The 26193-nt window shown below is 48.1% G+C and overlaps 1 protein-coding gene across 3 annotated transcripts in view; it reads left to right on the top strand.

The window, feature by feature from the left end:
- The window catches only part of BSN (bassoon presynaptic cytomatrix protein), a 153762-nt gene that overhangs the window by 44698 nt on the left and 82871 nt on the right, over positions 1 to 26193 (top strand). For all 3 annotated transcript variants that reach the window (XM_064518613.1, XM_064518611.1, XM_064518612.1), the window contains exon 3: positions 14441 to 15280. In XM_064518613.1, the coding sequence (XP_064374683.1) occupies positions 14441 to 15280 (840 nt within the window). The remainder of the gene's footprint in view (positions 1 to 14440; positions 15281 to 26193) is intronic.

The following is a 26193-nucleotide window of genomic DNA, read 5'->3' as shown; positions in this document are numbered from 1 at the left end:
CCGGCTGTTTTGATGGGACATCATGGGAGCAGGTTTTGTTCCCTCGCACGGCCTCCTGTGGCCACGGTGGACGCGCACGCTGTTTTAGACAGTTGGAACTGAAAACACACAAATACATTAATCATGTAAAGGTCCTGGAGGTGCCACAGAGCCCAGGGAAGATCAAGACCAAGAATTTTGCCGTATGAACATGGGCAGTCACCTATGGACGGTGGTAGCCCTGAGCAGTGTGGATAGGAGCTGATCTGCATGCGGTGGCCTAGGTGCCAGGACACGCTTTTCAGACTGGATGCCTTGAACAGGGAAATCAGCCATAGCCTCTTTTCACTGCATGGAGTAACTGCTGTTCAGGGGTTTTGGTCCATAGGGAAAAGGACAGCAAGTAATGGACTTAAACTGCAAGGAAGATTTAGGTTAATATTTTGGGAATGTTTTCTAACAGTGAGGAGAGTTAAGCCAAAGCCCCCTTATTCCCCCATTCGCTGCCTACCCAGCAAATCCACAACTGATAGGAAGTTTTAAAGAACAAATTAGACAAACATCTGTCAGCTGTTTGGTCCTGCCTTGGGGCAGAGGGATAGAGCAGAAACCTTTCACAGACCCATTTTTGCGGTTACCGTAGAGCATTAAGGGGAAGTCCCAAAGCCTTTAACGTGCATCTGCTGGAACGAAGCAGCAGCAAAAAGAAGTTCAGACCCAGGAGTACCTGCTGGAAAAACTGGGGCACTGGCCAGCAAAGGGTGCTGTTGGGTGCCTGGGCAGGGAGGAATCTGCCCAGTACCTCTCTCCTGTTTCTCGGAGAATCACAAAGATGCAGCAGTTTTATAATAGAGCATTGGTGTGTTTTTCTTTGAAAATCCATCTCATATATGGGAGAAACAAAAGGAACGAGTGATAGGAGCACAGGCTGTGGTTGGCTTGTGGTGCTTCTGCAGAACTTAAAAGCACGTTCTTTAGTGTTAGCCTGTTTCTGAGGTCCTGCGACACTGAGCCCCTGTGACTTCGTGTTGGGTTCTTGTTGGCAAAGCAGCCCCAAAGCCCCTTAGCAGGCCTTTTGCATTCATTCTGGGTCACTGGAGCAGTGAGGTGGTATCTGGCCCTCTTTCCGGGTGGTGTATTGACAGCACAACAGTTTTACTGGGGAAATGTTCACACTGCTATTCATTTCTCCTTTGCAATATGAAGTCCGTTGCCTGAGACAGTCTTGTGACCAGGCTCTCCATCATGAGTTTAGGATTAACTCTTCTTCTGGACACTTTCCAGGTGCAGCCCTCCCTCTCTTGGACCTCTTCTGTTCTACCATGGTAGACAGGCCCTTTCTTCCTCCCAGCAGTTCTCTTTTTCCCTGTTTCTTCGTGAGGTCCTGAATGCCGTCATTCAAGATAATCCCTTCAGGCCTCCATCCCTCAGTGCACTGCATCGTGTTTTGATTTTGTGCAGCTTTTAAGCTTTGTCATGATCATCTAATGAAGCTCCTAGAGAAACCTACCTTAGGAAGGCGGTGCAGGACATCGCTGCCAGTGGCTCCAGCATGGGCCAGATGGTGAATAAAAGGGAGTATGTACCGTCCCTGTTTCCTCCCAGGTGCGCTTCCTAACTTTGTGGCTATTTGGTTCAATATTTTCATACACTGAGCGACACGATAACCCAAGCAAGGAACAGCGTGCCTGAGTGATTTCAGGCAAGATCAGACCTGCCACGGGCAGTTTACGCTATTGCTTCTTTGGTCCACATTTCTGGTTATGGCATGGACTTTTGCACAAAATCGTCCCCTAATCTGACAAACTCAGTTCAAGATGATGCTTATGACTTGAGGACGCTTAAGGCTATTTTACAGTTAATGCTTGTTATTCCTCCCACCTCTTTTCTCCATCTCCTTGCCCTTCCATCTCCACCCACTGCACACACATATACCTGGCCACAATTTGCTTGGAGTTCCCTTTGTTCCCATTCTGTGGCTTCTTGGTCACTCAAGGGAGACCGCAGGAGGTTTAGAGGTTTAATGCTTACTCTTGCTCTGTAGTGCTACATTTCCCCAAGTGCCCATCTGTTTGTTCAGTGGAGTGGTTGTAATGGGCAGCTACTTCTGGACAGACCTAAAGCATGCGCATCAAGTTAATACGTAGAGCCTTTCCTGGGGTGCAGAAGACACTGTGCCTGCACCATTTCTTTCTACCAACTGAGTAGGAAAGAGATGGTAATACAGAAGAGCTGCCTTTACACATGTACAAAGAGTTATGAAGGCACATTAAGATGAATACTTTCAGCCATAAACACTCTTGTGGAGTACACCAGGGACTTCAGTCAGAACCTGCTGCGCTTTCGTTTTGTGCATACTTGCTCAAAACTGACTTTCAGGCGTGCAGGAAAGTATTACCTGTGTAAATTAGGACAGATCACAGCAACTTCAAGATATCTCAGAATCATCAGATATCTCAGAATCTGCTCACTTTTTCTTTGTTACAACCATAGATTTCCATAGATTTGTGTTCCATAGATTGTGTGGCTAGTTAGTTTATAAATTATTCATGGCAGGGAACTTATCGTGTTTATCTGGAATAATTGAGCAATTAAATCTGCTTAGGCATGTAAAAAGATGGAATGACTTGTCTATCTTCGGGCCTTAAGTTCTGCAAGAATGTTTATTACATATTTAATCCAGAAAAAAAAAACAAGCAAATATATTCTGCTTTGATGCGTTGATTTGCTCCAATTTGTTCACTTATAAAACTTGTTCGTTCCAGCTGGTTCACTCATAAATACGGATTGGACCAGACTAACTGAGATGTAATTTGCCTCCTTCAGTCTAGAGAGAACGGGGGGCCGTACCTGCTCGGTGACTCTCTCTCTGAAAATACTTAGGACTATTTGCATTTGCACTCTGTATTCTTTTTGTTGTTTAAAAATTTCTTTCCTGGATGCTTTCTACTCAGTCACTGGATCGCAATCATTTTTGCAGTGACTGCTATTGTGCGACATTCAGAAAGCCGCCTTTCCAGGTGGAAAGTCAGTCTCAGGTCTCCTTAGCATCAAAGAGTAAAAATTTGCTGCCTTCATTCATGTAGTTCTGTTAGGAGGATAAGGAGAGTCTGCGTGTGCTCAGGATATGCAAAGTGGGTGTCGAATGCACAGCTAATGGTAGTATCACTGAAGGACCCCAAATACACTGCAGTAGTGATGGCGGAAAACAGCCGTGGCTGCGCTTGCAGTGATTTTCTCCTGACCGTGCAAACATCCACTACAAAAGTGGGTGTTTTGGGGGTTGGATTTACAAATACTGTAATACCATTTACAAACACTGTAATACCATGGCTCCTAGAGAGTGGAGAGCATGAAGCTGGACTGTACCTACGTGTAGTCTTGTGGTTAAGGGGTCGTCAGGTAGCCATAACAGGTTACTGGCATGTTGGAAAGGATGTTTCAGTTTAATGCTGAGCTGTTAAAAATAATCAAAATTGAATTCATGACTGGAGATAAAAATATATGTGACAAAAAATGTTCAGGGTTCTTAAGAGAATAATGAGAAACAGCCTCTTGCCCGGCCCCAGACTGATTAAAAAGCTTGTTTTTTCCTGGGTTGGGGTCTAAGATCAGAGCACGTCCCGCTGGAGATGTGCAGAGGTGGTCAGGTAGGTAGGTAGCGATCGTGTCAAGGCCTTCTGACAGTGGAGGTGAAACTCTGCAGAGACGCAGTAAGAACGGATGCCTGGGGGAGGCCCGTTCCTCCCACGGGGGATGCGGTGGTACCTGCTCTCCCAAGGCTCGTAAGCAAAGGATGCAGCTCACCCGAAGTCTGCAGGGACTGTGAGGTATGTTGTTCTTTCTGGCTGTGTGCGCGCGTGGGCAGGTGCGCACAGCAAGGATTTTGAAGGAGCTGTACTCAGCACGGTAGTTGGCTAGTGGCTGCGCCTTCAACGGGGATGTGTCCTGCAAGGACAGACAGACTCTCGCTGGAGTCTGCTGGAGGAGCCATGGCTGGAGACGCATCGCAGCCTTGGGAAAGCCAGTCTAGCGCTGGGTTCCAGCTACAAACAGAAATGGTGCTTAGCCCCGGGAAGTTTTGTCCGTCTGGCATCTCCCCAGCTTCCCTTCCCTCTTGGTGAGATGTCAGCTTTCAGTTCAGAGCAGCGTTGTCCCGGATGGCAGGGTTTGCCTTTTTGGGGTCCCACTTGGGCTGTTTGGGGGGGGGGGGGAAGAAATGCAAGAAGCAGCAGGAGTAGGAGGGGATGGGGAGTGAGCACGGCCATGGTCTGCTGTGCTGAGGAACGCTCCGGCGGTGCGGAGAGGAGGGATGAAACCCCGCCCAGGACTGTTTGCCCAGGCTGGGGCTTGCCACATTGAGTCTGTTGATGCTGCTGAGAAGCTGCAAAGTTTGGGGCCAAAAAGAGCCTTTGTACATTCAAGTACATTTAGTTTATTCATTGAGCTACAAGCATTATCTACTATTATAGTAATTATACAGAAGGAATCCTGACTGTATTCCCAGAGGAATCAGAAACTCATGGGAAAGGCTGTACCAGGGCCCATTCATGATAAAATGTGGAGCCGTACAGTAGATGAAGGAAGATTTTATTCTGTATTACCAATAGGAAACTGAACTGCTTTTAAATTCATCCTCTCTAAATCTATTTATCCAGAGCAACCTATGCTCTTTATATTATTATAGCTACTGTGAATTACATCACTGCTGTACTTGGTAGCCGACTTACCCCCCTGACCCCTTACACACAGAGAAACCCAATGTCCTCACATATTTCTTCTGCTTTGGGCACAAGGTGCCAGTGAATGGAAACAGTTTTGAGCACCAGTGATCCTTGTTGCCTGCAAGCTTCCCCACTGCCTCCCAAGTTGCTATTTTAATTCTGCAGAAGACAAAGAATAAGTTACCAGGACCCGGAGGCTCCTTGTTGCTTTGGATGTCTGTCCGTGAGATGGCTCTCAGCAGAGTACAACAACAAAAAAGGCAAAACAGTCTGCTATTTTTTTCCTGATTGAGAGGGCTCATAGCTAGGTAGTGCAGGACACAGAGCGGGAGGAGACTTGGAACTGTACTTACAGCACATCTGTGTTCAAAACTCATAAGGTTAAAACCTGGGGTAAGCTTTTTGTAATTCTCCCCGACCAAGCACGGAGGAAAGCATCCTCTGAGCACATATATATGTCCAAACCTTTCATGCATTCCCGTGGACGGGGAACAAAGGCTGTCTAAACAGGAGCTAGTGAGGCAGCAAATTGCACAAGAAACATTCCCTAATGAACTGGAAGGACTTGTCCCCTTGCCTTGGGCTGGGTTACTGCCGGCATGTTTAGCTAGATGACAACTTGTTTTGACTGAGAGACCTGCACTCTGGAAGAAGGGTCTGTGGCACCTCAGCAGGAGCAGAAGAGCAACACTAGATCTGGCTTTAAGGAGGTTCCCTTGCACCAGTTAATTCCCCTCTGTCAGCAAGGGCAAGTACTGAAGAGTCGGACTCTTGCATCTACCAAGGATGTAGCCAGCTTGATTACCTTTTTAGTGATGGAAGACCTTACCAAGGAAGAGCTGTCTTGCATGTAATGGCGAATCCAGGTTAGTCGCAAAGATGTCCAGTGTGTGACTTTTTTTTTTTTTTTTGACTGTTTGTTTAATCTTCGGGTCAGTGATTGTGTAATATGGGTAAAGATCATTTGAACAGCGAGGCATAGAAACTGGAGAGGCAGACGGAGATTGTCTTTAAAATCCAGAGGGTCTGCAAGTCCTTTCGTGCATTAATCGTGAGTTACAGTATTCTTCCTGCCGCTGCCAAGTGAGGTCTCCCGCTCCGGAGAAGTGCATCCTTCCCTGCAGGTAGATGTGAGTTTGCTTCTGATCTTGCTTACATAACTTTAGACTAGAAATATCACTACAAAGGTTGACTTGAATATCTGTTACTGGGATAAATGAGAGAGGAATCAGGCCCAGCATTTCAACTCACCTGACAAATGCTCTGCTGTCAGGCTCAGCAGGGAGACGAACCTTATAAATCCTGGGAGTAGCAGCATTGCCTCCTGACACCCTTTCCAAAAAAGGGAGAACATTCAGTTCAGTCTCCCCTGGTGCAGCTGTCTTAGCAAATCCTCCGCAGCCTTCCCGTGAAGCAGAGCGATTACTGACTGCTGCAAATGGGAAAAGGAGCCCTCTCCGGAGAGGGGCTTGCTGGGGGGGCACGAGATGTAGGTGAAATGTCCAGCACCCAGCAGTGTGCACGCTCTACTCCTCTCTGGGAAGTTTTTCTCTGATTTTACTCATATCCAGGCAGTGATTTCCTACCAGAAGAGCACGAATGGAGCATTATATTCACTCTGCCACTTTCTCTTCCTTTTCTAGATGCAGAAGAACTCAATAGTGTTTGTGGTTCCTGATCATTTTGAAAGCAATAAGAGACACTAGGCAGAGGGAGTTGGGAGGCAAACACGCAGGATAGTGAGGATTTGCACTAGAACCATTCTGTTAGTTCAAGGGTACTAATAAGAAACAAAGATAAATGTAAGGGAAAGTGGTTGAGAAGTGACTAATAGGATGAAATGGCACTGTCTTGTTCCACAGCTCAGTTCTCTGGACAAATGCAGAATTCCCATCTGTTGTTTGCAGTGAAGAAGATGAGTTTTGGGGGTTTGTTCCTCTTGGTAGCGAGCACACGTTGATTATTTTCTGGCAAGCATTAGCAGAATGATTACTGACAATTTTATGGTTTCCCCGTCTGGGCAGAAGCACGAAGGACAAGATTTTGTTTGTATTGAGATGCTTGAAGATGAAGATAAGCATCAGGTGGCCTTTTTCAGAAGTGCCTCGGAGACTAATTCTCTTGTCAATGAAGTGCCAAAATACTTTTAATTGTGCAGTCCCTCTGGCGTGTTTGGATTCTTGTGTAACTGTGCTTTAGATTTTGACCAGGGAATTTCAGCCCACGCTACCTCCACACTCGCGTCCTCCTGTTCTCCATCTGGAGCGAGCCCAGCCTCCCTTCATAAGGACGCTTGCGGGGAGCAGAGCTGGCGTACGTTTCAGTTGTCTTGACAGGCACTGTGGCCGCGGACACACCAAAGCTCTTGAACCCTGGCCTGCTCACAGTCTGCCAGAGATGCCTTAGGAGACTTCACCTCCTGATGTTATCTGTACTCCTTCATGCACGTTCCTCCTCTTCCCTCCCCTCCAAATAAGACCCTTACTGAGACGCTACCCTGCGACCTTCCACAGGATGTTTTGCAGACCTCTTATCTCTTTTGTGCGCAAACTGCACCAACCCTGACGACAGGGGCCTCTTTTCCTACCATGACCTTTTTGGTGGAGCTGGCCTTATATTGTTATAAAAGTGGGCAATAATTCTTAAAAAAAAAAAAAAAAAAAAAAAAAAAAAAAAAACCAACCAACCAAACAAAAACTTCAGAACAGTGTGTCTGTTGTGGACTCCACCACCCAGTCTGAAATGGTGTGGCTTCTGCTGTGTTCAACCCCAGGCCTTCATGAATGCAGCCCAAAATATTGGTGTCCAGAAGCCAACCAGGCAGAGATGGAGGAACTCTGGGAGAAGTTCTTCTTTCCAGGCTGCTGACTGTGACCGTGGGCAGCAGCCCAGGCTTTGCCTGTTCCATGGCTGCTCTCATTCCAGGGAGCCCGCTGGGCTGTCCATACCTGCTCAGACCCCCAAGCTGCTCAGAGGACAAGCTCTGACGTGTGCGTGGAAGTGAGTGTGTGTACTATTGTGGGAGGCACTTTTAAGGTGATGTGGTCTGGCCTGGTAAGACAAAGACAGTCATGAGCTCTATCTGGAAGAGTATTAGCACAGGAATTATATAGGCTGGCTCCTAGTTCATCCTTGCTGTGAGCCATGCCGGGCACTGCCAACCAACTACAAATTGCACCTTTTGCAGGAATGGGTAGCGTGCACTTGCCACAAGAGAAACTCAAGCCTTCCCGGGTCTCTGTGGATGATTTATACAGAAGGCCTGGGCCTGCTTCCCTAGCCAGTCATATCATACCATGACTGTGGTCTAAAATGGCAATTTCAATATTTCCAACCTTCACAAAAAGGCAGAATTATTCTATATTATAATTCTGAATTTTTGCTTGAAGAGATCTGGGACATCCCTTTGTCTTTCTGCTTACTGCTCATTTGAAAACTTCTCCTGTTTACTGCAAAGGCTAAGCTCTATACTTAGGATGCTTTTTGAGCTGTATTGTGTTACCTGAGTAGAACAAAGCAAACTGCACGTTACCAACACTGCCTTGCATCTCTTGGTGACAAATCCAGAGGACAGCCTGCTTCTGCGTTGTTTCCTAAAACAGGTGGTGTTAGAGTAACTCAGAAGCTTTATAAACCCAACAAGCTGCCTCCTGTTTCCCATCGAGGCATTTTTAACTAGGTGGCTTCCTTGGTGTTTTTCTAGAGGAAGGAGTAAGTTGCAATGCGCAGGGTTGCTTTTGGCTCTCTGCATGCCCCAGGCCAGCTGCTCCTCTGCCATAGCGAGCTGGCCTGCAGCAGGTCGGGGATGGGCCTGGCACGCCTGTGCCCCTCCATGGTTCTCACTAACCAGCATCGGCGTTCCCATCGGTTCTGGGCCCCTGCATATACCTGCCTGCACATTTTTTACGGGATACTGATGTGGAAGTTTCCTACCTGCCGGGATATACAAACCGCCTGTGCTCGTAATCGCGGGACTGTGTTGGCAGAGGGAGGTGCGTCTGGCAGCCATCACCCCAAAGGTGGCACAGGCTGCGGACCCACCTGCGGCGTTAGGGAACAGAAGGGTTTGGGGGGAGTTAGAGGAAGATATGGGACTTTGTAAGGGTCTGGTGGGGAGGAGCGTAGGTGCCAAGTGTGGCTCGTGCATTGGGTGTCGTGTAGGGGGCTGGGGTGGTACAGGTGCTGGATGCTGGGCAGGAGTCAGATTCATACCAAATATCAACGAAGACTCAATAGTTCAAAGTTTCAAAGCTTGTAAGATCAATATGGGTATGAATTATCCTATATATGAAAAGCCTATAAGCTCTACCTCAGTATAGGCTTGTACTGAGCCCAGCAGCATGTGCATAATTTTTTTTAATGGTTAGAAACATCTGCTGTTAAAAATGATGCTTAATATATTTGGCTTCCACTGTCAGTCGTTAGTTCTTTTTATGCCTTTTTCTGCCTGATTAAGAACCCTTTAGTGCCTAATATTGTTTCCACTGAATGTGCTTCTGTAGCATAATCAAGTCACTTCTTAATCTTCTTTTTGATAAACTAAAGAGATCGACTTCTTTAATTCTCTCATTTCAGACCTTTTCTCCATTCCTAGAATCACTTTTACAGATCCTGTCTACATCATCTTTGGTATTTTACTAATCTTTTTAAAATGTCGATGTCGAACTGTTCATGATTCTGGAAAGAACCTCTCGGTGCTGGAAGAGGAGGCTGAGCCACCTCCTTACTCCTACCATCAGCTTCAGGCTCTCTGAAATCCATTTAGCACATTCACTTTTCATATTTTATAGTGCTTTTTTTTTAATCAGAAACTTATGCATTATTAGGTCAAAACACTTTTTGGACATCAGGTATACTGCTTCTGTGCATTGCTAAAATCAAATGTGCAGTCTTAGCAAATAATTAAATCAGGTTTGCTTTCCGTCACCTATTTTCCCTAAAATCACATTGACTGACATATATGCTTGCCCTTCAGTTCTTTGCTAAGTGAATCCAGTGCCATCTTTCTGTCTTAGATGTCTGGCTAGCTGTCCTGTTCAGGCCATATTCTTGCCTCTTTGGATATTCAGGCAAAAGACTCTTCCAGTCTTCTAAAACTTCCCTACTTCACCAAGATTGCTTAAAAATGAACATCAGTATGCAGCACTTTCCTTAGCTCTTTTAGATCTCTTGGATGCAAAATTATTCAGATCTGCCAAATTTAAATATCCTCAGTGCTACTAGATGTTGTCGGATGTTCTCCTCAATTGCTAATAAGTTGGAAATGCTTCACCCTTGTAATAGCTATTATCTTGCTTCTTTCCAAGCGTTCAGCAACAGTAATTATAGCGCTTCTGCCATATCTGTCTCATTAACAGCTTTACCATCTCCATCGAGTAACAGACCTGCGTCCTTTCTCGGATAGCCTTTGTCCCTAATGCACTCAATAAATCCCTTTTCCTGCCCCAGCACTTCTCCCCGAGGGACTGTTTTTTTCCCGAACTTCTTTTGTTTTCATGTATTTTATGCACTTAGCAGCTTCTCATTTACATTAGTGGATAGTTGATGAGCTGAACTCTATGGTAACTGTTGATTTTATATTTCTAATTGTGCCCTTCCTTTCGCATAGGAGTAGCATGCCCTTTTAGCCCACCCTTGTTCTTTCTTCATTGTGGAATCATTTTAGTTTTAGAACCATCCTATGCCTCCCGATTTTATTTGCATTTTTCAGTATTTCCCCAGATCAGATTTTTGTCAGATGAAGGGGATTAGCATGCTTTGAGCAGCAAGTCTAAGACTGCTCAAGTGAATATAGTTCAAATATATATATGACTACATATGTGTGGTTTGTATAGAGACCGTTCAAGAGAGTAGTTTTATCCCCCTCCATCCTTAGAAGAGTTCAACAGCAATTTTAACATTGCAGTGATGTGGATTGGAACATGAGTTTTCAGTAATTTCAGTTTTCTTATTTTTCTTCTCACTGATGGGCACGTTTTATTTTGCTCATTGCCCAGACTCTTAGCACTGATGTGTAAGTAATGGGAAAAACTTATCTTTTCATATTTTCCCCTCAATTTCTGTACTGTTTTCTGTGCATCTGTCCCTTGCATGGTTAGTATTCAGGAAGGAAGATGAGCATTCAGAGCAGAGTGATCCAAGTCAACTGAATAATCCATTGCTTCATTTATTTCTGTGTGTTACTCAGCCAGTACTCCACCAAATCAAAACTTGCTGGGGTCTAGTAAGTAATGATTCACATCCAGGATTTTATATTCCCTCCTCTCTGTGCCTTGTGGAAAGGGTCTTTGGCAAGATTACTTGGCCATTCCTCTTTATTAGCTCCCTCCAGGATCCTTTAAGTCTTTTTTGATCTGTGTAACCCCCATATAGTGTTAGTGGCTGTGTCAGGAGAAGCTGGTCAGGCAATTAGATAATCCCAACTAAATTTACATTGCAAATATTTGCCCTGGGAGACAGCACATGCCCTGCTATATTCCTGGTAGCTTTCTCTTCTGCTCCTCAAAATGCAAGTTCCTCAGCAATTCCTACCAAGTAACTGATAACAATTTCATGGTTTCTGTCCTGCTTGAAAGCCTCCTGGTTGTTTCAGCCTGGGTCAGAAAGTGCTGTTGATGCATGTGCATGTTCCTGCAGGCAAGTGACCTCGCAGGCGTGCCTCTGAGCCAGGTTTGGTGTGGAGAGAGAGAAAGCTTCAAGCATCACCTCCTTCCCAAGTCCCTTACTTCAGGAATATCTTAACAGGCTTGCACAGGACCCGTATTTGACTTGGACACTGGGCTCTCCGTGGGAAGGAACGGGGGATTTCGCATCCCTGCGTGGCAGGGAGCCGGTTCCTGCACTGCGGAAGCGCTTCGAAGCCGCATCCGCTGCTGCCTTCGGGGAGGCGTAGCAGGCAGCTGCCTGCGCGACGTGGGGAGGCAGGGCCATAAAGCAGCGAATCTGCAATTGTGAAATGTTTATTATGCACGAGCAGTAATTGTTTCTTGTTAAAACTGGCAGACAGTCAAGGGCAATTAATTGAATTCCCTTAGTATTTTATTGGGTAGGTTGGAAGTTTATGCAGGAGAGTAGCAAAGTACTTTTCCTATTCTAGAACGCAAGCTAAAGCCTGTACTGGGCTACAATAAATACAGACTACACAAACTTGTCCTTTGCCACATACCTTGCGGTCGTGGTCCCCTAATCTGCCAGAGCATGCTATGGCTGTCCCCTAGCCAGTGCTTCCTTGCTGGCAAAAAGATGTGTGAGAGAGAAGCTGGATACAAATAGACCAAATTGGTGATCTGGGAAGAGCTCCTTTCCCCACTTTCCATCCAGCCGTAGGGTCTTAAAGTGCGGATAAGAAGATTATGCAGAGAGGGAAGATTTGCATTTCTTAGATACTGGAGAACTTTGAGGGGAGAGAAAACCTGAACAGAAAGGATTGGTTCTCCCTTAATCACTGCTGATGGGGACAGCGTGCAAAGCTGACAAGATTTCAGGAGTTGCTCTCCCGAAATAGGATAGTGAGAAGAAATTCCAAAGCTTGTGAACACAAAAATTAATATGAGGAATTCTGTTCACCTTTGCTTTATGGCTCAGGATAGTGGTAGCAAGACCACAAGAAATTACAAAATCTAATAAACAGCAATAACGTTAACAACCCAAGTATAAAATAGATAGTTTGGAAAGGCTTGGAGAAATAATGATGATGTGATGCAAAATTGCTGAGGAACAACTGAGCTGCTTTTCACTTAGCCCTGTGTGAAATATTCAAGAAGTGACTGGTGGGGACTGTGTTCTGATGCCCTTCTCAGAGACACTATACCCAAAAGAAGCTCTGGGATATGAACTGGCAAAACTAGACCTCCGGAATTTGTCTCTCGGCCCTGCCCCAGGGCACGTGGTAGGCAGTGAGCAGGGCCAGGACTTGGGAGGGAGCTCTTGGACCCTTGGGAGTGACCTCTGCTGTCATGGGCCCCCTCGCCGGCTCCTTAACTCCATCCATAAATACTGGCCACAGAGCACTGAGAGCACTGCCAGGCTCTGTCTCCCCTCTGCTCTGCCAAATGCAGCCCTTGGTCCAATGCCACCTTCTCGGCAGGATGGTGGCCAAGAGGGAGATGCTGGAGTGACCAACGAAGTAGGACTGGGGCCAGTTAAGGCCGGCATGAGTGACACGGAGAGAGGGATGAAGAGCGGGGTGTGATGGGCACTGCAGAATCAGTGAGCTGGAGTGGAGCTGCTCGGAAGCTAACTTGTAAGGAGAAGTTCAAGGCACATCTGCCTCAGCTCCAGCTGACTCTGAGCCCTCTCACATCACGGCATCTGCCAAAAAGCCCGACTATGTCTCTGCAGACAGCTCAGCGCTGGGCAGGAACAGGTTAAATGTGCCCGTGACGGGGAGGGGGTGGGAAGGTGCTTGAAGATCGTACTGAAAAGTTGTAAACAAGTTGGGAAAACCAGTTGTGCAGCTCCTGTATCTCCAGCTGGCGGGACCAAAGGACCATGCAGATACTGGAGATGTGGGGCTGGGGCATGAGAGGCACGCAGAAAAATCCCTGCACCGCCGGTCAGTGGCAGAGATCGAAGGCGATCCTCCGAGCTCTCCTAACACCGGACCAAGGAGACAGCTACTGAAATGAAAGGCAGGCAGATCTGTCTACCAGAAGCGTTTCTTCATGCAGCGCGCGGTGGCCTGTGGAGCTCGGCCCCGAGAGAGCGCAGGAGCTGAGAGCTGCCAAGAGCGACGCGTGCAGCAGCCTGAGCAGGCGGAAGGCCTGAAAACACGCCTTTTAAGCCCTTTAAGTCTCTGGGTTTCCAGCTGACTGTTCAGGCCATCTGTGCCTCGCGCAGCTCTGGTTTGGGGAATGTTCTGGTCCTTTTTGGCACTTTATTGCTTGTCTTAGAGAAATCTTCTGCAAGCAGACCTGATTATCCTGCAGACTGTGCTATATATTAACATTTGCACAGCCACATTCCTCCTATCAGAAGGCTCACAGCTTTCGTACGGCCTCTTTAATTAACTCAGTTCAGACATTAGCGTGTCGTCGGGAATGTCTCTCGGGGGGAAGTCTTTCATTTATCACCACTTAGCCAGGGAGCGTTATATTTTCCGTTTGCATCCGGGTCATTGTTTAAAGAGTGAAAATTAACCTTTTTCTCTCTCAGGTCAGCATTTTGCCTGCCCAACAAACATCCCCTAAGGGAAAGCTGCTCCCTGCTTTTCCTTAAGGACTGCGGTGCTAAGCGACTTCGTGCTCTTTAGACCGGAGGGGGGGAAATCTTGATTATCCTACAGATTCCAGCACTTGTAGCTTGTGGCTCTTGCGGTATTGCCAGCCGGCATCTGCATCGCAGGTAGCCTTAATGTTTTGAGCTTTACTGAAGCCGAACACTGACTCAGGGAGGCAAAGCCATCCCCGTTAGCCCCTGGGAAGTCTCAGGCATGCTACAGCAGATTTCTCCGTGCGGGAGGTATCTGGCAGCGGTGGGCTGGAGTCTCATTGCAATTGTAACCGCACGTTGTAGCAGCATAACCGGGATGTTTGCTGTGCTGTGCTCCTCTTGCCCGGCTTGTGCTCCTCTCCAAACGGCCCTGCATGGGCTGCTCCAGCCCGGTTTGAATGGCCTGGCCATTTTCTGCGCTTCTAGCTCTGATCGCTGTGTGCCTTGCTCAGAGCTGGCACGGTGTGCCTGCCCCGGTTGTTGTCTGCCCGTCACTCACTGCCTGCCCTCTGCTTTTTGTCTTGCAGGTGAAAGAATGGTTATGTTTGAATTGCCAGATGCAGAGAGCATTGGGGATGGACATGACCACGGCTCCTCGCTCCAAAAGCCAGCAGCAGCTGCACTCTCCTTCGCTGTCTCCATCCCACTCCCCCGCCAAACAAGCCCAGCCTCAGCCCCAGGTCGCGGCAGGCCAGGAAAAGCCCCCGGGAACTATGCAGCCAAGCGCCAGGCCAGGCCCCGGTGTCCTGCAGCCAGAGCCCCCCAAACCCCAGCCAGCTACGCCGCAGAGGGAACAACACAGCCAAGGCCAGCCAAAACCTGCTGCTCCTCAGGAAGTGGTGAGGTCTTCCCCGCAGCATCAAGCAAAGCCTTCCTCCTCTGACCAGAGAAAGACTGTGGGAGACTCCCCAGCAAAATCTGCGGCTCCAACCCCCAGCGCTGGTGCACAAGAACAACCCCAGGAGGGTCTCACAGGGAAGCTCTTTGGCTTTGGAGCTTCTCTCTTGACCCAGGCAAGCACACTTATGTCTGTCCAGCCAGAGGCCCCCCCTCCAAGTCAGCAGTCTTCTGGCAAAGTGCCTCCAAAAATTGTCTTCAGTGATGCCAGCAAAGAAGCTGGTCTTAAAGCCCCAGGTGCTTCGCCTGGGACGCAGGGTAGGGCTGGGACTGCACCAGCTACAAAGCAAGGAAAACCGGAGCAAGTTGTCAAGCCAAAGGAAGTGCCGAAAGAAAGGGTCTTGTGCCCCCTCTGCAAAGCAGAGCTCAATGTGGGCTCCAGTGAACCCTCCAACTACAATACCTGCACGACCTGCAGGCAGCAGGTTTGCAACATGTGTGGCTTCAACCCAACACCTCATCTGGTGGAGGTAAGGGGGCTCGCGTGGGGTGCAGGAGTCTTTTGGTCTGATACAAATTGTTGCTGTTACCACTAAATTGGGGAAAGGATGGTGCATTTGCCTTGAAAGCTTTAAAAAAACTTTAACAATTTGCTGAAGCTAAGTCCCTCACAAAGGGAATCCCCAGAGTTAGGGCAAGCTCTGCTTGGACTGGAAACAAGCCCAGAGGGCCGGGTGGACAAAGGCTAAAATACCCTCGGATCTCATCAGCGTTAGGTGGTGCAGGATCCGTACTACACCCGTGTTGTTTAATGTACAACCACTGTTCAATGGTGAGAAGACAGCGTGCCGTTCAGTTCTGTGAGCAAATGAGGTGAGAGGGTCTGGCAGCCAGTGGGGATTGCAGTCCCATGAAAAAAGGAGTTATGCCGTTTCCCAGGGGTTGGATGGCACAGCCACCTGGAAATAGAGGGATGAGGGCTGCATCCCTTGGAGAAGGCTCCATGGGGAAGGAGCCCTGACAACCGAGGAGGAAAGAGCGGGCCGTTGTGAGAAAGGTCCAGGAAATGTGGTGAGGGAGGCTGCGGCAGGCATCAGGTCGGTGCCAGGATTTTGCTGGTTTTGTTTGCAATGACAGAACAGACTTGCTGAAAACGGCCTCTGGGGTTTGCCTCGCAAATCCTCATTAGTCTGCATCCTTTTATCGGCCTTGGTGAAATGTCTGACAGGAGAGACTGTAATTGCTGCCTCCTGTCCAGGCAGCATGCTCCTGTCGAGGCTTTGGAGTCCTCGACGTGTATGGCTACTGGCAAAGTAAGGTCTTGTGCTGCCTCAGATCAACGTAATGTTGTTTCTCATGGCAACTGAACAGCAGAGATGGAACCCAGTGTTGATTTTGTCCTCTTTAATGAAAATGAAGAAGGCCATAATCATCCATATCTTGGTAAAGGCTGAACCCCTGATTTCCTATGGGTAACTGGGGGGTGGACGGACTGCGCTGCAGGACTAAGTTTGGTTCTGGCTGGAACTTGGCGTGGCGTGCAAGGGAGAAGATTTCAGAGGGAGCTTGTGTAACTCCACTGTTCACAACTCATCCCAAATGCCAAGTGCACCAGTGCCTTAACCAGAACTGAGGAAGTGTGTGTGTGATGTCTGGTGGCACATCAGTGTTGCCCTGTGCACGGTCACAATTCGTGTTTTGTACAAAGCTCTGCACCACTGTGGCTTGAAGAGGCAGTGAGCAGGTCGTGCTTGGTGATTTCGTTCCTGTGGAGGTCAGACTTTCTGTGCTTGAATATGGTGGCTACATATGATCGAAAGCTGAACTTCAGGAAGCTGGCTACTGAGTATGTTAGATTAGACTTAAAGGGGGACTATTACACCCTTCTGTGTTACATTTTTAATTTCAATTAACATTTTTTAAGATTCTGAAGGCTTTTAATGAAAGCATACTGAAAATCTCTCTTAGCTATAAACAAGTTAGCTTATCTATAAAACATAATATGTGTCAGATGTAGCTTTATTCTTCTGAGATCACTGACATAAAACTAGCAACTCAGAGTTGAGCTGATGCTTAGCACACACCAGTGCAGCTCTAGACTGCTGCGGAGCTGCTCCTGCAGCTACTTTCTGGAAAACTGGGATGTTAGTTAGCCAGAGCGCTGCCTCTCTTTCTCCAGACCCTCTAAGCCAAAGAAGAGGTTGCAAGGCTTGTACTTAGGAGATTTCTCAGTCTTCTCTGGCTATTGCTGCAGAAAGTAATGTGAGATTCTTGAGATGGTCTTTCCCCATTTCTTCATTAACAGGGTCAGTGCTCTATCATGGGTAGTGCTGATGTGCCCGTGGTGATGGCAGTCCTAAGAGGAAGGAAAACATAGACAAATGTGCAGGAAGTGAAACGGCTTCAGAGAACAGCAAGTGAAAGGAGAGTGGTAAGGATTGCTGAATGAGAAATGTAGAAATAGGGGAACCTCAGCAGAACATACCCAGCAATGCCCACTGCTCCCCAAAGGTGTCCAAGTAGTCAGTGGACAGCATGAGGAGATAGAAACAGGCCTCCTGGTTGCCAGACTCGCCCCTGTCAAGCCTCCTCCTCCTGGTGCTGCACACGCACAGCTTGGCCAGGGCCCGGAGGATGTTTGCAAAGGATGTCCTGCAGCCTGGTGCGGCTTCAGAAGGTGAGGGTGCAAGGAAAATTGTATGGGGCCAAAGTGTAGCCAAGACCTCAACAAGACGATTTCAATTTAGCAGGTACATGCTGGCCAGTTGGATTTCCCTGCCCTCTCTGGAGAGTAAGGACCCTGCTACCTTGTGTCTGGGTGCAGGGCCAGGGCAAGAAAATGGCCTGGGTGGAGGATGGATGTGTAGATGTCCACGGTGCAGTTTGGATATGAACTGGGTGGATGTTACGCAGGCCGCTGAGGTGGAGTGCAAGGACAGGAAGGGGGCTGAGGTGGGCTGAGGTCCACCCAGTCCCACCTACCACCGTCTGGGAGGTCTCTGATATTTTGTGATGCTCACCAGGATCATCTTCCAAAGCACCAAAGAAGTCACTTTAGCCAACTCTTAGCTACCTACACCTAGAGATGAGGGTTGTGCAACTGGGGCTCAGCTAGGACATCCTCCTCACCCCATGACCCCCTTGATAGCTAGGGGAGAAGATCTTCCAGACCCTTGGAGAAGGTCTTGGCTTTTACTGGCCAGTAGAGACATTGAAGGGCAACCACTTGGGTTGGTGGCAAGGACTTGCCCTTGGGGGAAGCAGAGGAAGGTGGATGTCAGCACGTTTCATGCTGGACTGCACCTTCTGTCAGTCTCTGCTGGGTCTGGAGATTGGAGATGCTTACCTGGGTATGGGTGCAAACCAGGCCCTCACCCCCCTCCTCTACAGGAGATTCAAGACCCTGGTGGAGACCTTTGCCAGAAGACACCCAGGGCTTTCTTCTGGAAGTGCTGCATCTTGTAGCCAGTAAGACATAAAACTGATATCATTAGCACATGGAAAAGTTGATGGGAACTTTAAATGACCAGAAGTAGGATTGCTAATCTTGGCTCTGTTCCGCTGTGAATAATTACATTCTGTGTCTATAACTCCTCCCTGCAGTTTCAATTACACCCAATAATTTTCTTCACTTCCTGAAGTTGTTGGATTGCGCTGCTGTTTACTGTCACATTCAATGCAGAGGAGTGCTGCTCTTCCCGAGCAGGTATGAAGTATGTGCAGAGGGGTGTAAAACTGTTCCTATTTATATTTCTGCGCTCGTCAGATGGCCATGTCCTTTTACGTAATTCCATTTTCGATTGAAATGTTCCACTCATTGTTCCTACCAACAGTCATTTTATTCTGAAAAGTTGAATCTCGAAAAGGTTTGTGCTGTGAGAGTCTGAAAAAAACAGCAATCTTCCCAGTACAAAATGACTGTTTTCATAATAGAACTACATAGAAAGTGCCTGTATTTTGGATGTTGGAATGTAACCTCCAGCCATATTTCTCAGTGGAAACAAGCTGAAAATTATTTACTAGTGAGCACAGTATGTTTTTAATAACCATACTATGTGCAGAATTCACCCACGAGCAGCAGACTCAGGTACCACTTAAGTACTGCTTCCTTCCTATCCTGAGTGTTCTGGTGAGAAAATGAGGTATCCAGGCTTTGTTTAGTCCCTGGAGTAGGGCAGAAACCTGTGTAGCTGTGTCCTTGGGAAATGATGCTTTTCCAGGTTTGAGAAAATTTTTGAGCTGGTAAAATGGCTTTACCATTCTCCCTTTGACACCTGGCACAGAGGATTAATTTAGTTTAGGACTGAGTGTTGCTTAGTTCCTCATAGTTTCATGCTCTCTGCAATGGCTGAGGGGCAGCTCACCTCTCCCCGCTGTTTGTGTACAGGGTCAGTAGCCAACAATATAGAAATTAAATTTTGGATTTTGAAAGCTGACTTCTGACTTGGGCTCCCTCAGTTCTTGAGTAACCGTTTTCAGACATCCTTGGCAAACTCATCCTTGTGAGTGTATCAGTTTTAGGGCTTCATGCTGCTGCTCATCAGTGCAACAGCCACATGCCTTTGCATAAATTCAAGACCCACAACAAGGTCCCTCCTGGATTTTGTGATGTCTTGGATGTTTTTTTCCCTTATACAGGATCAGAATCCTGCTTGGAATAGATGGATTGATTTATGGGAAGTTTTTAAAGAGTTTAGGAATAAATGCAATGCTTGAACTGCAAATGTTCCTGACAAAGACTTTCTGAAAAAAAGGAAACATTGTAAGATTTTATAATACAGTCAGGCTTTAGGTTTGCCTGATCTTCTGAGAAAATTGCTCTATGGTCTGATCCTCTAAGTGGAAGTGTTTTGCCTGAAGCTCACATGAGCTTTGTCCCAAGCTCTGAGATCCAGATATAAACATCAAAATCCACTCTTTGATGTAGCAGGGCTTGATCCATTAATTACTTTATGAATTAGGAGCTTGACTGTAAAAGGCCCTTGCAATTTGAGCGAAAGCTGAGGAGATTTGAGCACAGGTCTGATACGTTCACAGGAGCCCGAGTTGTGGGTGAGACTGGCAGTTACCTTCTGTATAGCTGGAGCTTGTGCAAATTCTTCACCCTTGGCTTCAAATAGTGTGAGTCACAGTAAACACTGGGAGAGGAGGAAAGTGCACGGGCCACAGTGGCCTGGTTTTCATTCAGAGGAAGGATGAAGTTTTGCTGCAAAACAGTGGTGAAAGAATATAATTTTTTTTCCCAAAATGCTACGTCATTGCTCTTTCAGCAAGTAGTCAAGACTTTGTCTCACTGTGTTGGGGATAGGCTGCATGTGATTATAGTTTCTAGGCAAAACCATTTAATCATACAGGAAAAAAACCCTAAATAATGTTTCCAACCTCATATAGGACAAGTATTTTGCCTATATAGATTGTTTTCACTGCCAGAGGCACACTAATTAACTTCCACTGAGGGAGATTTATCCACTGATACTGATGCAGACTGTTACAGCTTAGTGGAAAACGTAACCCAAATTCTGACACTCATACTGGTTGCAGGTGCTGGATGACATATCTTTCCTCTTGTTGACCCCCAGACATAAACTGGGAAGTGAAGGAATTCAAGAAACGAGTCCCAGAAAAGAGCAAAGTGTGCAGGAGAGAATAAATTAGCCATACAGATACCAGGCTTGGTATCAGTGGAGGCATCTACACCGCTGTTGAGAGTGCCCTCCTTTCTGAGAAGCTTGGAGGCCAAATAACTACCTGTCTACAATGCCTCCCCTGGGGCATCCTCAGGACCAGCCCAGGGATGTCTTGCTGCGGATCCCACAGGGACAACCTCCTGCGTGCCCAGCGCTGTCGGCATACCCCGCAGGGCCACGGCCTGCTGGTTTTGGCAGTAGCTGGCTGTTCCTGCTGCCTGCAAGGTGACTGACTGGTGAGGAGGAAACACTGACAGCACTCCTTTCCTGTAGGGACCCCAGGTTCTTGGTAGCGTAATGCGTAATGCCCAGGACAAATGGTATCCTAATACGCATTAATCCTAATGCTTTAACACTGGCTCACTTCAAAATTAATCCCAGCTGTTGCAGAATAGTCACTGCGAGTGGCTGAGATGAACCTTGTAGTGCGCATGGGGCCAGAGAAGATCTTTGGGAAGAGAAAAGGAGACTGGGAAGGAGCAGTGTGACACTGGGACGAGGAGCATTAGGGGACGAGAGAACAGAGGGCCTAGAGCATCAGGGCGGAAGAGGGCTGTGGGGTAGTAGTTTGGGGTAATACCTGTGGCTCTGGGCAGTTGACAACATGCTGGGGTGACTCTGGAACGAGGGAGGGATGGCCGTGGCAAGCAGGGCGTTGGTGCACTGAGATGGCAGCCAGGCACGAATCCTGGGGCTGCACTTGCTATGGAAAGATGAGGCCTGGAAGACAGCCTGACCTGGTCCAGCCCTCGTCGTCCCTCTTCCCCAGCAAGCGGCAAGGGAGCTGGGGAGAGGAATGAGTCACCAAACCGTGCTCCAACGCTGCTCACCTTGCCAGGGAGTTGCACCCTGTGGGGAGGCACTGCAGTGCGGTACCAAGTACCGCAGGCAGATTGCTTCAGCTCACGCTAACTCACCTTACACGATAGTTTCCAGGCACTCCCACACAGCAAAGCGATTGGGGGCCTATAGCACAAATAGCTAGAAAGAATTGCTCCTAATTTTGTGTTACAGGTCATCCGTGAAAGCGGGTCCCTCTATGACAGAGGCTTGCTCTGCAGAGAGATCAGGAGCGGACTTTGGCCTCTCTCTGCAGAGCAGCTATGCTGAGAGGCTTTGGACTAACCTGCAGCTGAGTTGTGTTGGTTCAGGTGGGCTAATGGCAGTGGAAAATGAGGAAAAATTACTCTAGTACTGACATCAGCAAATACTGACATGTGAAAACAAGCTAGTCCTCTTGGAGGAGCTGAGCTAGGCTAGATGTGCTAGTCTGCTGATGGAGATGAAACCATTTTAGGCTGTTAGGATGCCTGCTTTTATCATCATTTACCACATGTTTATGTTTGTTTTTCCCATATGGACAGCTGACCAACAGTACATGGCAGTTCTCAACTAGTTGGACACATGATCAAAATCAGGAAAGGCAGCCAGTCAAACTGACAGGCTGCTCTGTGCAGCAGAGGCATCTAGGAGATGTTGCCATGTGACAATCGCTGTTATAAATCCCAGAGAAGAAAATTCAAAGTGAAATTCAGAAAGTGATCTGCGCCCATGTAGGTACAAGAAGACGGGAACTGGATATGACAAATAGGGTCCTGCCCAGAGGCAACACTGCAGTCCGTCTCAGAGAGCAGCTCTAGAGTCTACCTACTGCTGTCATGACCACTCAGCAGTGACTGGCAGAATATGAGACAGAAAGCTTCCTGCAGGTGTTAATGAATTTGAAGTAGTTCTTAAATACCTTTCCTGGTGATAGTCCTCAGCAGTTCAGCAAGACTAGCTCCTTTTCCTGAACTTATAGTGTTTCTCATTGCTGTTCGAACTTGCAGGGTGCCCCTTACTAGGAGGCAACGTCCAAGAGCACCTGCCAAAGCCTCTGAGCCTAACAGGAGGGTTGCGGTCCAGCTAGCTCTGTGGCTGCCTGTCCTGTGCTGGAAGTGAAGACCCTTCACAGCAGTGGTGCCTTGCTCTAGTTGCTTGTGTAGATTAATAGAGTAGGAGTTAAAGTGCCTCTGGCCTGCCTCCCACCGCTAATGCTTCCTTGGGGAAACCTGCTCCTAGAAAACCTTGTTTGCCCCTGGTTCTTGTTCCCTTTCTGAGTTGCCTGGGAGCTCTCCTGGAGTCAGAGACATTTGTGGGACTTGGATGGCCCCTGGGTGCCTCCCTTGGATGCAGGAAAGGAGGACGGCGTCCAGCATCCCCTTTCCCCGTTGTGCTCCAGCCTTTGCCAGAGGCAGGAGTGCCCAAAGAGCAGACTGGCAGGTGAATGGGGGCCAGGAAAGGCTTTTGCCTCTATCTGCGGTCCCCAAAAACTTCTGATCTCCGTTGAAAGATTCATATTATTTACCCATGATGTTTTCATACTCATCCCACTCCTGATCTAAAGATGGAATCGGGGACTCTGGGTCTCTGCTTTCCCCTCCCACTTCCCCGCTGCATTATAGAGGGCATCTAAGGAGCTGCATCTTCCCTGACATTTCAGCTGAGTGCATTCAAACCTAATGAAAGAGAAGAAAATACTAAAAGTGCTGTTTTCTGTGGCGTTGTCAGCTGAATTTAGCAGGTGTCAAGCCACTAAAGGAAATGGCTTCCTTCGTTTCCAGGCAGTACAAGGTGGGAAAGGAGCAGGTGAGGCTCTTTCCCTGAATACCAGCATTATGTGGGGGACTAATCAGGCGAGGACTTTCTTTCCTATCACTCTCCCTCTGTGCTGGAAACTGCTGTGCTCAGAATTTGTCTAGGGCAGGTGGTATTTCAGATCAGCATTGCTCAGCTACGTCTGCTCTCACAGAACTGCTAGGCATACGGGTGAGAGATCACTGTGTCTTTTAGGTACAGCAGGACCTGGCCATTGAATTAACACAGCTCTTTCTTTTGCCAACAAAATACTTTTATTGGCATCGGAAGGTTGCAAAACTCAGCACCATGTCCTTTTCATAAAAAAATGCATTTGTAGGTGTTTTTTCACCTTGTCCTTTTCTAGGCAGGTAGATTTATTATGCAAATCTTGAAGGTGATTTGATCTTCCCTTGTTTTCTTTGCACTGGAATGGGTTGAGCGCTCCTGTAGCCTGGTCCAGCTGAAGAGCGGTTCAAGAGGCTCCTCCAGCCTGCTGCCGGGCAGCTGCGTCACACCTCTGAGCCCTGAGGTCCTGCGAGGGCACCAGCACGGTCTGTCCTGCAGCAGCACTGCCTTCCCTTCGGCCCTGGCTCTTAGAGAAGGATGGTCAGATGGGTCGTACAGCGAGGGCTAGGAGAGCTGGAGAGAGGCCCCAAGCTCAGATACACGTATGGCATTTTAGCAGTGCTTTCCAGGAGAAGCATGTGGACTGTGGTGGCCTGTGGCTCTGGAGGCTGCTGTTGATTAGGAGATAAGAAAGAGGCTATGGTGACAAGGAAGCCCAAATGTTGTGCCTGGCCTCCAGTTCTCTTGCTTGCCTTGATACGCGTTAACTAGCTTTAAACAAGCTGTTTATATGAATTAACAGAGCAGAACTGAAGGTGCCCGGAGCCTACCTCCCACCTCGTCATACCGCCTACAGGAATCTGGCTCCTGGAAACAGCTCATGGTCCTGTTTGCACCAAATCAGAGCCTGCTTTTTGGGGTGCTGCTAAATTCCCGTTGTGCCACAGCCTCTGCCTGTTGGTAGTGCAGGTAGGAATGAGATTTCCATTGCAGGAAGAAGGGCTACTGAGCCATTTCACTTGGGAGCTGAGAAATAGCTCCTGTTTACAGGGGAGTCTGCCAAGGGAGCAAGCAGATCACCTGGCAAGATCTGGTTTGGAGCGTGATTGCCCTGCACTGCAGGATGCATTCCCTGTAACCCTAACTGACCCCAATTGACTCCAGTGGTTTTGTATTAAACACTGAATGAACTATGCATGTTGTGTTACTAAATAAACATGGCGGGATGCCCCTTTGCCTAATTAACCAGCCTGAAATAGGAGCTGTGACACGTTTTGTTGAATAATGCTGCTGGTCCCCAAGCACAAGGCAGTGACATCCAAAGGACATGTTACGCTCAGCAGGGTCCCTTTACTCGTTTGTGGTACCAGCTATACAGGACCCCGATCCCTCTTTGAGGGGCTGGAGGTGGGATGGAGCAGTGCTGCCGTCTGCCTGATGGTACCCAGCGAAGTCACGCAGTGACCCCTTGCCCCTTTGCAAAGTGATGTTTTCAGTGCAAGGCCCTGGCCCTGGGACAACATTTCCTCCCCCTATGACCTGGCCACGTTAACCTTTTGGACCCACAAGGAGGCTCCCCTCAAGGTCCCTTGGAAAAGCTATGGAGAAATGGAGATGGGGCAGATGATGGGCTTCTGACGGGTGATTAACCGCAGATGGGCAGGCTGCTGGAAGCCCCCACACAGCCTTTTGGCAGTTCCCATAGGTGCTAGGCTGAGCTGTGCTCTTCTCTGTCACGATCCTGCATGGGAAGCTGTGCACGCTGTCTGCCAGGTGTTTCCCCCCAGTAGGCTAGGCATTGCTGCTGGTCTGGTCCAGGCTCTGTCTCCTGAATGCTTAAAGGTAAGCTTTTGTGGTTTTCCAGTCTGAGGCACCTGCTGGTCTTCCCTGCTTCTGACACCTCCTTAATCCTTTTCATAATTTCTCTGTTCTCCAGCAGGTATGCTACATCTCCCTGTCTAGTCTCATCAGTAAATACCATTACATTCTTCATTATCTGTATTTGATATCACAAGTAAACAAAACTTAAGAACAGCATCTGTTTGGGTCTCTCATGGGATATGTTTCCTTTCTGGCTATTACTGGGGGCCCCCAACCAGGCGTCAGTGTTACAAATAAGCCCATTCTAGACGTTTTCTTACAAGGAGCTTGTGAATCACTGTACCAAACACTTCTTCTCTTTCTATCAACATCCCAGACCACCTCCTGGGCAAAGTTGGGCCCTGAACAGAACAGCTCCCAGAGAATATGCTGTACCACTTGGGCTTGAAATGGTCCTGATAAAGAAAGGGTGGTATTGAATGGAGCAGAGCCTGCCCTACTTGCAGAAGCAAATGCAGCAGCTCTTGCATTTGGCTACGGGCAGGAACACCTCCAAAAAAGAGAATTCAATTAGATGAAAAAACTCCATGAGATGAGCCTTTGAATAGAACATGGTGTAGCTCCCGGCAACGGGAGGACGGATTAGAGAATGGAGGCTGAGGAAGTTCAAGTTTGAATGATTTCAGTGTCAGCACATACGCTTCTTTTTAGAAGTTGAAAAAGAGAACGGCGAGGAGTGTTGGTCTTGGCTGAGAAAGGCAGGGTGTTTTGGGGCCACTCTGCTGCACTCGCTGGACTCCTGCCTGACCTGCCCTTTACTGAAGGTGGGAATCACAGAATGGTTGAGGTTGGAAGGGACCTCTGAAGATCATCTAGTCCAACCCCCCTGCTCTCAAGCAGGGTCACCTAGAGCACGATGCACAGGCAGCCGCTTGTCTAAGGATCCATGTTCAACCCATCGTATGAGATTCCTCCTGCTCTCCCAGCCCCCTTCAGAGGGCACGTGCTGTCCCTGGGAATGTAATTAGTCAGTACCGCCTGGTCAAAGAGGATTAGCAGGGTCAAGAGAGTGCCACCAGCTCAGCGCTGTCCCAGGGCGGAAGCGCCAGCTCCCGTCTTGAGCTGCGCACACAGCTCCTGTGCAGCACGTTTGCCTTTCTCTGGGTGGATAGGAAGGTCTCAAGAAGCCCGAGAGCAGCTCTGCCACTACAGTGAGCCCTGTGTGGGTACGAGCAGGGGCACGTCGTGCT

This window comes from Dromaius novaehollandiae, chromosome 12, assembly GCF_036370855.1.
Source record: "Dromaius novaehollandiae isolate bDroNov1 chromosome 12, bDroNov1.hap1, whole genome shotgun sequence".
Classification (NCBI taxonomy): domain Eukaryota; kingdom Metazoa; phylum Chordata; class Aves; order Casuariiformes; family Dromaiidae; genus Dromaius; species Dromaius novaehollandiae.
This window is presented reverse-complemented; position numbering and strand designations above follow the sequence as displayed.